Raw genomic sequence first — 11,908 nt, forward strand, 5'->3', positions numbered from 1 at the left:
AGAAGCTCACTCCATAGTCCCTGGTGCAAATCTGGGCCAAGAATCCAGAGTCCTCAGGAGAAGGCTGAAGAGTCTGTGCTGGAAGCATGTTTTCCTTCCTCCAAACACAAGGAAAACAGTGTCTTATTCTTTTCCTTTTTATTCTGCACAAGCTAAAAGTCTATGGGTTGGCACCACCCACATTTTACTAGTCTGTCTTTTTTTTTTTTTTTTTTTTTTTTTTTTGGTGGAACTGGGGATTGAACTCAGGCCCTTGTGCTTGCCAGGGAAGCGCTTATTCCACTGAGTCATCTCCCTGGTCCCTAGTCTGTCTTATACAGACACACACCTATCATACAACTGTCACCAGGATCTGCTCATAAAACTCTTCGTTTCACAGAACTGACACTGTGCACCCAATATACACAGCTTCCAAGTCACTCCTGGGAATCCCCATTCCATTTTCTGTGGTATAAATGTGAGGGTGGAGTTGGTTGGTAGGTTGGTTGGTTGATTGATGGCTGCTTGGTTGGTTGGTTGGTTGGTTTGTTGGCTTCTTGGTTGGTTGGTTGGTTGATTGTCTGCTTGGTTGATTGGTTGGTTGTTGGTTTGTTGGCTTCTTGGTTGGTTGGTTGATTGTCTGCTTGGTTGATTGGTTGGTTGGCTGATTGGTTTGTTGGCTTCTTGGTTGGTTGGTTGGTTGACTGCTTGGTAGATTGGTTAGTTGGTTTGTTGATTGATTTGTCCTCCCTCAGCTTGCAGCCTCCATGTCAGGTCAACCCATGAAGAGCTTAAAGATCTGGTAGACTGCTGCTGCTCAAGTCGTGTTGCTACATCACAATCAAGGATCACACTCTAAGAATGCTTCTAACCATTCTGCAGCAAGAATGAAACTTACTGTGGTTCTTATTCCAAACTCATGATGAATATTACTAGGAAAAGAGAATGAGAATCTATGCAGAGGGCCCTGGGAAGATGGTCTGTGAGTGAATGTTCTATGGCTTGATCAGAGTGGCCAAAGGGTACATTCAAACATAAGTCAGTATTTTCAGCAGTGTATTGTAGATATGCGCCTTGTACTTTCTGAGTGTTTCATCTCAATTTATTAATCCACAATAGATGTTCACATTATATTAAGGACTTCATGCCCACTATCATATTAAAAGCTTCCATTTATTTATACTTCACTAAAAAAATTTGAGGTAAATCATGATTCCATTTTGGGTTTTGATGAATACTTTTACTCATGATGAAAGTCATACTTTACATTGTGAAGGTGACCAGGCACAGTGGTGCATACCTATAATCCCAGAACTCGGGAGGCTGAGGCAGGAAAATAGTTTTGAAAAACGCTGCACTCTTCTGAGATACTGGTTCATTGGTGCTATTGCATAAACTGGTCATTTACTTTTTCACTGTTGTACAGTCTGCCATGTGTCAAAGCCACTGATTTTTTCCAATCACCTCATAGTAACCATCTCAGATTTTTTTCAACTTGAGAGATTCTGAATAAAACTTCTAGAAACCTTGCATTTTTTTTCCGGAGCCCTAGATAACTGTCTGTGATTCAACTGTGTATTAAAGATGCTGACAGACTAGACTCAATTTCAAGCTCCAAACTGTTCTTTGGCGGTGTGAGTTTGAGTCAATTAACTGGCCTCTTTGGGCTTCAGATTTGGCCAGTGAGGAAATGAAAGTCAGCTCATCTACCACAGGCTAGGGAGAGGCAATGAGCCCATAGATGAAGCAGTTAGAAAAGTGTCTGATGGCAGCAGCATTAAATAAATATAAGCGATGATAGCTATACCTCATTGCCATGAACCAGCAGAAATTACCATAAATGAGGATGTAAGTCAACCAAGGCACACAAGCTTGGGGTCACAAGGAGCAGTGTATCTGCAAATAAAAAAAGGAGCTGCTGATAGCCCACCCTCAAGAGAACAGGGGAAGAAATTAAAATTTAGCTTTATTTCTCGCTTTGCAGATCTGTTTCAGCTAATGAATCTCACAGCTTGGCAGGGCCGGGAGTGGGTGAGTTGTTTCACTTACGGAGCTCTAAGTGCCTGAACCCCGAGTAACATTACTGGAACATCAGATACTTCTGGTACCATATGTGTCACAGGCTGGGCCCCTCCTCATTACTTCCTGTGCTGGTGTCCAATTCCCCATTTCTCTTCCTAAGAGTTGACTCAAGAACAGCAAGTGGGATATAAATGCTGTGCTTGCTGGCAGTTCTGGGCACTGACAGATGGCGCTGACCATGACTGCTACCGAGGAAGCGCAGGCACAGAAGCTGGGCCCCCTGGGTGAGGCTGAGCTGGGGCTCCTGGAGTTGGGGGAGGGGCCTGGGGGTGTTTCCGGTCTCAGCCTGCCTTGGTGCTCTGCTCCCTCAGAGAAAGAACAGCTCAGAAGAGATGGCAGCATCCGCTGAGTGAGCCCCTTTGGACGCTGACCGGCCTCTGTATTCAAGGGCTCTGCACGTAGAGCCCTGTCAAAGCTGAGCACAAGTTTACAGCCTCTCCCAGATATTGGAGTCTGGGAAAGATGAGGTTGAGATTCTGGCTCCTCAGGAGTGTGGTCCCTAGATTTCTAAGCATGCAGAAAGAGGGAACTATGATAAGGTAGCCCAAGTGCCAGACTGAGTGGGTGACACCAGGGCACAGGATTCCCCAACCTTCTGTCCTGCAGGCTGTCACCTCCACCACTCCATCTCCCTGGTCCTGAAGCTGCTCTTATTCATGCTGTTCGCTGGGATCTTGGTGGCCATCCTTGCTAAAGGTCAGGGCAGGGCTCAGAGTGGGGGCTCCTTCAGCTGGGGTGGGCAGAACCAGGGAGGAGGAGGGTCTCAAGCTGGATCAAGTGCTTCGGAGGCTCCTGGGAGCTTCTCAGTGCTTCTCCTACCTCTCCTGGAGCAGGGAGGAGGAGGAGGAGGTATAGAGGAGGGTTGAAACAAGATGTAGCTTCACTGAACCAATATGCAGGATGCAGCACACAGTAGGTGATTAATAACTACAGTTTTTTCCCCCTTGGCCCAGTCTCCACTGTACCTAGCAGGCAGGAGTATGAGCAGGACCAGTCGAAGCAGAAGCAGACCTCCCAGGAACTGACCCAGCTGAAGGACAGAATGAGTGAGTGACAGGAAATCAGATCTCCAGGGACCTGAGAGGGCCTGGGCATCATGTCACTTTTCTAGCATCCCCTGTCCTCTCTGAGCTTCAGTTTGCTCATCTGCTAATTGGGGACATGGTGCGACAGGATGGTGCTAGCTTTTCACAAGGGAATGCACACACAGTAGGAGCTCAACTAAGCCAGTGTTCTAGCCTTTCTTCTGACATCAAAGTCTCTACTTCTCCCAGCCTGGAGGAGGTGGGGCCAGGGTTCCTGAGGCTTCCCAGGGTAGGTTGGGACTGAAGAGGTGGTCAGAGAAGTGCTACAGTGGGTGCTGAGTCAGGCAGGGCCCCAAGGCACGAAGCCTGGACAAGGACATCCAGATGGGAGTCCACCCTGATCATGTCTGCCAACAGACAACCTGTGCCGCCCCTGCTCCTGGGAATGGAAGTTCTTCCAAGGAAACTGCTACTTCCTCTCCAAGTCCCAACGGAACTGGCATGACTCAGTCACTGCCTGCAAGGAGGAAGGGGCTCAGTTGGTCATCGTGGAGAGTGCTGAGGAGCAGGTGCTGGTGGTTGGGGCGGGGGTCTTAGTCTGGGGCGGACACTCGGATGCTGACCAGCTCTGGGGGAGATGACTGATCAGATTTTCTGGACTAGGGGCTGCTCGGGACACTTGCAAAGGGAGGAGGAGAAGGGTGTGGTGAGAGGGTCCATCAGCTTGCAAGGGTTCTTACACAAGTTCTCAACATTAGTAAATGCTTTGGACCTCAGAATGTAACTGACCCATCTTAGTGTGGGGGCCATTGCTTCAAATCTTATTCACTTAGGGGAGAAAAGACCCTATGAGTCATATTTGCCAGTTTCTCTAGTATAAATATTACCACTGGGGCTCATTTCAAGCCATCTATGGGATGTAGTTAAATGCAGACCTGACAAATGCTCATGAAGTAGAAAAGTCGTTCGCCCACACTCTGGCCTCAGTCATGGGGGAGTTTGTGTGGCCATGCTCAGAACTGTGAGATGGTAGACATGTGGCATGACCAAGTACATGTGATGAGAGACTGGATGTGGCCATCCCGTGTGCAGGTCAGAGCGCCTCTGCCCAATAGGTACAGATGTTAGAGTACGCGGGACTCACGTACGCACCTGGTACAGTGGAAAGCTGAAGCCAGGCCTCAAAGAGAAATTCCAGCCAAGAGCTTTGAGAGACTCTGCCTGAGGATAGACTGCAAAACTCCCTCCTGATCCTTCCTCTTTCCTTCCAGAGCTTTCTGCAACAGATCTCAAAAAGTAAAGGCCGCACCTGGATAGGTCTGTCAGACCTGAACAAGGAAGGGGTGTGGCACTGGGTGGATGGCTCTCCTCTGTCGAACAGGTATGTCCAGGGAGGTGGGGGCACCTAACAGAGAGGGGTGAGGTTCTGAAACTGCCTTGGGTGCACTGTGGCTCCTCCCCAGTCCATAGCCCGGGGTCCTAAGAGTCTTTGACATTTCTTGTGCTGATCCAATATACACGGAAGTTATACCCACCCGCAGATAAGATGACAGATGCCTAAAATCCCACCATCAGTGCTATAGTAGAAGCTTGTAGATTGTGTCTGTGCTTGAAAATATTGCAGTATAGTGGAAAATGGGAAGTATAGTAAGACCAATCACTCAGGAGTCAATCTCCTTTGGGAAAGTACATTGTAGAAGTGCGCAAGATAGCTCAGCAGCTTGAGTGGCTGCCTGGCAGGCACAAGGTCCTGAGTTTAATCTCCAGTACCACAAAAAAAGTACATTGCTATACTCAGAGATGCCAAGACAGGAGCATGTACCCTATGCCATGCAGCCTCTTGGTGAAGGAACAGGACTATTAAAGAATCAACAGCTTTGCTGTAGTGCCAGGGAATGGAGCAGGTGAGGTGGCATACACAGGCTTAGTATTAGGTAGTTTAAGAGGTCAAGGATTTCGGAAGTGTAGGAACACCAGTGCCTGGTGGTCTGGTGCTTTTTGACCTGGAGAGGTACAGAGTGGCCAAGAGTGACAGAGACTCATCAGGGCACTTGTGGTGGAGAATCTTGACTGGCTGATTTGTGCCTGAGGATCAAGAGGAAGACTCCTGTGGTGCGTGGTGGGCAACAAGAGTCGGGGTCACACCAAGCCCCGGTGGCTCAGGCATGTCCTTGCGGAGTCTACCTGTGCAGAAAAGGCCCAGGCAGAGGCTCACATTCTCCATAACCCTTTCCAGCTTCAAGAAGTACTGGAACCCCGGGGAGCCCAACAGTTCCGGGGAGGAAGACTGTGCGGAATACAAAGGCGATGGCTGGAACGATTCCATATGTAGTCACAAGAAATTCTGGATCTGCAAAAGATCAGCAAATTCCTGCCCCAGGGAGTGACAGCCAGTTAACCCCCTGCAGCCTCTTGGAGCAGCCGAATTTTGCCCACATTGTGCCTCTTCCTTCTCCTTATCAGCTGACATCGAATTCTTACCAATGGCTCTGAGACTCTTCCGCACCATACCCCTCCACCCCTAAGCACTCAGGGTCACCTCTAGCATTCCTGGCTTCCTTATGACTTTACAGGTGTGGCCCATCTTTGCAGTTTGATACAGTGACCGTTATGGGGTAAATTCAGAGGCTCAGTGTGTTGCATTCTCTACTCTCTCCTCCTTGCTGAGATCACAGTTTTCATAGCCATCTCTAGCCTCCACCAGGTCCTCTGAGACTCTACCCCAGCCCTGTACACCCTTGCCATCTGCTTCCCCACACCCCTTTATTTGGGTCCCTTCCCTCATTGCTGTAGCTGAGCCCACAGATAAGAAGCCTCTGACCCACCCCTGGCATCCAGGAGTTGGTGTAGAAACACCCAGCTCATGCTGCCCTCTGTCACACACCAGTGGGCCCTAACTTTGGTCTTCTAGGTCTCTTTTCAACTAAGGACCTGCTGTTCCACCTGGTGGGAGCTGATGAAGCTATCTATCACCTGTCAGCTCCTACCTTCCTACCCAGACTCTGCGACAGCATGATACCTTCTCTGAAGTCAAGGTCCTTTCTGGAAGAGCCCTCAGGGGGTAGGGTGATGGGGATCCTGCCATGCCAGGCCAACATGGTGCATCTCCGAAGGACCATGCTAGCTCCAGGGCTTCCCATGGGGCCAGCTGTGACTGCTGTGAGACTGACTCTGCTTGCCTTGTCCTCCTGCCCTTTCCTGCCTTCTTCCTATGACAACACTGAAATACACCTTAGGTCTCTGCCTGCATTCCTCAGTGATAGGAGTGTCTTTGGCTACACACAGTCAGCCTGGAGAATTGTACAGGAATTTATGCCAAGGTCTTTAGATAACCTCAGCATAGGACTGGTGACCACAGAAAATAAATACATGGCTAAAGAACCAGAAGTGTCCACCTCAGCCCCCTATCTCAAGGGAGAGGGTATCGAGATGGATTATAAGAACCTAAACCAAGAGACATGAGGTCCCATGCTGGTGAGCACATTTGGCATTGCATGGAGACCACGCACCATGGCCCCTCTCATCTCCTGCTGTAAGCATCTCTTCTATCTGGTTCTTTTTTTAAAATGAATTTTATTGAGAAATAAGTAGCAATGATACAGTTTCAAAACCAATTAATAGGACAGTTTCAATAATTAATACATTGTATATTATTGTCTTCATAGTGGTTATTCATAGTACAAGATGCAGATATGATATCCTGTCCATAAACACTATTAGTACAAATCTTTCTATTCATTGAATTAAGAGGAAGTAGCTGTATATCTATCCTAACTATTTTGAATGTACAGATACAAAATGGTCCTTCCTTTGTATCCCCTTTTTTTGTTTAGTTTTGTCAGAGATGGGTATTCCATTGTCATTTAAATATTGTAGGTGCATGAATTCAGCAAAATAATCCAATATAGTCCAGTAGTCCATAATAGTAGTGGGTTATCCATATGATTGGCAATGTCAGAAGTTGTTGACTTGAGCCTTTCATAGCTCAGCATATTAATATGGCTTTACTCTTTATACCTTGTTTTTATACTTTTCTGCTGGATGGCTAAGACCAAGATATAGCAAGACCTATATAAAAAGAAATGTAACTTTTGTATCTGACAAGTTCAGTCAAATCCCCTCAGGATTTACCCTGAAACCCTGTACAACAGCTTGTAGGTCTTTTGTCAGTGTCAGCCATGTGGATGAGTCATGGCCACTGCTTGACCAATTTTCTCTTTGTGAAAGCCTGAGAGAATGTTTTCTCTCCATGTGACTCTCCTTAGGCACACTCTATGCCATCAATCACATTGCTCTATGGCCCCATAATCTCCTTGGTCAGAAAATTTGGGACATCACTGAGTTACAGGGTGTTACAGTACAGGTTCTCTTATGTTCTGAGTCCTCACTGACCTTGAAGGGCTAAGGCCAAAATGTTGGCTATTCTTGTAGCCCTTATTTTTCTCTAATTTTTGGTCTGCAAACTTAAGTTGTTAACCCTCCAGAAGAGAAGCGGGGTCTCTTTGATCACTAAAGGGGTCCCTCACTTATCAAGGCTACGTTCCACACACATACATACCCGCCATAAGGAAAAGTCAGTGAAGTAGCGATATTATATTTATTTTAGCATTTATTTATATTTTAAGACTTTATAAAGCTTTCCCACACACTTTCTTGCAGTTTTTTGTTTGTTTGTTTGTATTTTAGGGAAGGGCCTACAGGGTGTTCAGGATCAGACTCGTGAGCAGGGGCCAGGGTTTGATCCCCAGGCCTGCTGTGGTGTGCGCCTGTAATCCCAGCTCTTGAGAGGCTATAAATAGGTGGATCACTAAGAGTCAGATGTAGCAATGAGACCCTGAATACCCTATAGACCCTTCCTAAAAATACAATGAATAAATAAGTAGAAAAACCGGACTCATGGTGATTCTCCTACTTACAGCCTCCCAAGTGCTGGGATTACAGGTGCACACCACCATGCCCAGTCCCAGTTGCCTCTCAGCGGGCCCGGGCATGGCAGGCCCGGGGATCGAATCCCAGGCTTCTGTGCCTAATCCACTGAACTATTTGGCTAGCCCCTTCTCACAGTTTTTAAAATACTTCTAATGTTCTTAACCATTGTCTAAACTCACAAACCTACATAGTTTTAGCAACATACGTATTATGTACGGTACTGCAAAATCCCGCGATATTGCGAAATGTCCGTGATAGATAATTTAGATTAAGATTTTTTGAAAACCCACAAAAATGAGTCTGTGAGAGTTGAACCACAAGATTGCGAAGAGCCACTGTATCTCGGTTCTGGTTTTGCAAGCTGGCTCTGGGGCGGTCTTTGCTGCTCAAGAGGGCAGCCAGGAGTGAGTTGGCAGCTTGTCTCGTGCAGGCTCCCTGGGACTCCAGGGGCCCAGGGGGTTAGGGTGGCGACTGGAGTCTTCTGGCACAACTATTTGGTGACCGAATATCCCTGCAAGTCTCTTCCCTCGGTGTCTTCAGTCTTGAAGAGGGATGAGATCAGCTCATCAACCTACTACCGTCCCTCTGCCCGTGTGCTGAGCTGGACCCACAGGCGCGGATTCGAAACAGCAGTCTGCAAAGGTGTGCCGCATCCCGGCGCGGAGCAAGGCCAGCCGTGCAGTGGCTCGGCCCAGGGCTCCTTCCGTGAGGAGACCTGAGCGCCAGCTGTGACTAAAGGGGAGGACTGTGACCTGAAGACTGCACTTGGTAATGCTCCCCGCTGACCTCGGGGCATCTGCGCGCCCAGGTGGAGTCACCGTTTTTGTTTCATTTTGCTTAATTTTTTAAAGCAGTTTTAAAGTCCCTAACTGCCTCCGAAGAAAGCTCAAAGTGTGCTTTTCATGAGCCATAAGTTGAGGCCGCAGAGGTGTTTTGTCCTCTGCCCTACAGTGGTCCCCGTCTTAAAACTAGCCTCTTTGAAAAACATGGCTATTATGGCTCTTATTTTGATTTCTCAGAAAAGAGGAACATTTTGGCTTTAGGTTGATCACTAGAAACTGGAGCATAAGTGACTCCTTTATTGTTTTTGCTTGGTCTCTTAGGGCTTTTCGAGGAGCTCAGTCCACAATAACCACCCTCTCTGATTTTCCTCTAACACCTTTCTTCCTGTATAACCATTTAGGGAGCTTGCCGGTTAGCTCAGTTGTTTAAGTGCCTGCTGAGGTGCCTGCACCCAGTCAGGTGCAAGGACACAGTTCGATCCCCAGCCCCCCATGCCTCACCCGCCCCGTAGTTAAGGCAGCCTAAGCCAGCAGGGAAAAAAAATTGAAATCCTTCCCAATATAACCACTTAGCACTATGAAGTTCCCTCTCAGTGCTGACGTAGTTATGACTGGCATGTCTTTTTAAATTTTACTTTTCAAAGAGAATACAAAATGGTTTAAAAAATTAGAAATGATACAGAATTTCACTAGACGAAATAGTCAGAATTTGACAATGGTTGTCATATTGCACTACATTTTCTTCTGACCAGTTGTTTAGATTACCAGATATAAGCATACAAATTTGGAGGAAATGTTATGACATTAAAAAGGAGAAGCAAAAAATTTAAGCATTAACTGCTCCTTTTAATAGACCAGTAGAAATCAGCAGTGCAATGATCCAATCTATCCTGCATGTGTACATAAATATATCTTTTCCCTTCCTTCCTTCTTTCCTTCTTTTCTCCCTTCCCTCAGTCCAGTTGTCCCTTCCCTTTGAATCTCTATTGTACCCTTTCCCTTTCACAATCTCTATTCTTTCCCTTTCCCTTTCACAATCTCTATTGTACCTTTCAGATTTCATTTGCTTTTTTAGTTTTTTATCTTGATATATGTCTTTTTCATTTTTACTCAGTTCTAAAGTATTTTTATTCCTTCCTGACATTTATTCTCTTAATGATACCTTCACTTTATCCCATTTCAGGGTGGGCATGATGTGCCTGGGTTCCAGGACCAGCACACCATGTGGTACCTGGGTTGGAACTCAGGTCCTTGCCCTTGCTAGGCAGGTGCTTAGACTGCCAAGCCTTCTCCTCAGCCTCACCTTTTTATTTTAAAAAGAATTTTAAATTTTTTATTTTATTTATTTTTTTATTTTTGTGTCTTTTAGGGAAGGGTCTACAGGGTGTTCAGGGTCTACTAGATTGGACTTGTAGTGATCCTCCTGTTTACAGCCTCCTAAGTACTGGGATTACAGGCATGCACCACCACGCCCAGTCTCAATTGCCATCTCAATGTGTCCTCAGGGGCAGGGCTGGCAGGGCACATCAGGGATCAAACCCCTGGCCCCTGCGTCTGCTTGCAGGTGCTTTAATCCACTGAGCTATTTGGCCAGCCCTTAAAAATGTTTAAAGACATTAGAAACAATACAGAATCTCAAACCACAGTGATATCTGTGCACCCATGTTTATAGCAGCACAATGTGTCATAGGTAATTCTTGGAAACAAGCCAAATGCCCATCAACTCAAGGAATGGATGAAAAAGATGTCTTTGAATACTACGAAGTATTACTCAGCAATAAAGAACAATAAACTAAAGCCTTTACAGGAAATGGATGCAGCTAGAGACTGTGCTCGCAGGTGGGATGGCTTGTCTTGAAGTGCACTGTTACACATCAGAGAACCTCACTGGGTGCCTGGCTCTGATTTCTAGTTGGAACCCACAACAATCAGAGAGCACATTCAGCTTGCCCAAGAGCACTGAGGTTTGCATTTTTATCCTTGGATATGGGCTACGTGTGTAAACGTTCCTTGGAGTCTTGAGAAAATTGCATTCTCTAGTTGGTGGAGTGGGGTTGGGGAGCCTCATCGGGGACGGATGAAGCAAAGCCTCCGATTTTTGGCAGCCTTCTATGTACAAGATGTGTGTGCTTCATTCATTTCCTGGAGGAGCCTTCCCCTATTCCCTGAGGCTCTTGGCAGCCACCAAGGCTGAAATTGCTGTCATTCACCAAAGCGTCAGCGGAGCACAAGAACTGGAACTGAGGCTCAGTACAAGCTGCTGCCTTGACCTCTGGGCAGACCAGCAGGCTCCTGGCAGGACTGACCTCCTCACTCAGCTGCAGCATACAAGGGAAGGGCCTCTGGCTAAACAGCTATTCTTACTGAGGGGACCTGGCTAATGGTGGGCATAAATTCTCTCATGCAACCATTGAATTATCCAGTCCAGCTAATCAAGCCCTCCCTGCTGCCCCCGTGGAACCCTGATGAGGGTCCCACACCCTGCACATTGGGAATTCAGCCTCCCCCAACCAAGCCCTGTTCACTCTGTTCAGAGTCCACCCTCGCTGTGGCCCCGAGTGGCTAACAGTGCCTTCTCCACCTGTGTTGTGGTCCACAGGATGTGGGTGACTGTCATCAGCTCCCCATCAATAGCTGTGTGTGCTGGCAGCATCCACAGGCTATGAGTTGAATAGGCGATATTAAAACACAACTGATAAGGACTGAGGTGGTGGCAGAGTGGTAGAAAGCTCACCTTCCATGCACAAGTGTCTGGGTTCAAGCCTAGTGTGAGGATCTGTGTCTAGATGGCTCCCAAAGCCTCGTGCATTCATGGGCGAGCTTCCAGTCTTCTTTGTATTAACTTGGTCTGGCTCCTCCCTTTTGCTCTTGCTGTTTTGCTTTCTTCTGCCCCTTCAGTGGCTGCCCTCTGCCATGTGCCATGCTGCCTTGGAGCCAGCTGAGTATGGGCCAAAACCTCTATAGACTGTGAGATAAATAAACCTTTCCTTCCTTAATTTTTGCTATCAGGTATTTTGTCTCAGCAACAAGAGAAAAGAAATCATGATACCCACCACCACAAACTCACAAAATAATAATAATAATAATAATAATAATAATAATAATAATAAT

At 46.9% G+C, this 11,908-nt stretch overlaps 1 protein-coding gene across 2 annotated transcripts; it reads left to right on the top strand.

Moving 5' to 3' along the window:
* Positions 1-2,173: 2,173 nt before the first annotated feature.
* LOC101582418 (CD209 antigen-like protein E) lies at positions 2,174-5,710 on the top strand. 2 transcript variants are annotated; one of them, XM_023705098.1, is made up of 6 exons: positions 2,174-2,285; positions 2,668-2,757; positions 3,015-3,107; positions 3,504-3,655; positions 4,358-4,467; positions 5,323-5,710. In XM_023705098.1, the coding sequence occupies exons 1-6, from the start codon at positions 2,228-2,230 to the stop codon at positions 5,471-5,473; spliced, it is 654 nt and encodes a 217-aa protein (XP_023560866.1). In that variant the 5' UTR covers positions 2,174-2,227; the 3' UTR covers positions 5,474-5,710. The 2 variants fall into 2 exon arrangements, with proteins under 2 accessions (XP_023560866.1, XP_023560867.1); XM_023705099.1 differs by lacking the exon at positions 3,015-3,107.
* The last annotated feature ends 6,198 nt before the right edge of the window (positions 5,711-11,908 follow it).

This window comes from Octodon degus, unplaced genomic scaffold (genome assembly GCF_000260255.1).
Source record: "Octodon degus isolate 3935 unplaced genomic scaffold, OctDeg1.0 scaffold00214, whole genome shotgun sequence".
NCBI lineage: Eukaryota > Metazoa > Chordata > Mammalia > Rodentia > Octodontidae > Octodon > Octodon degus.

Excerpts from the sequence above, each read along its gene's own strand:
- LOC101582418 (XM_023705098.1), top strand. The coding sequence starts at position 2,228 with ATGGCGCTGACCATGACTGCTACCGAGGAAGCGCAGGCACAGAAGCTG. Across the intron at positions 3,108-3,503 it reads CCAGCTGAAGGACAGAATGA|ACAACCTGTGCCGCCCCTGC; the intron begins GTGAGTGACAGG and ends GTCTGCCAACAG. Across the intron at positions 4,468-5,322 it reads GGCTCTCCTCTGTCGAACAG|CTTCAAGAAGTACTGGAACC; the intron begins GTATGTCCAGGG and ends AACCCTTTCCAG.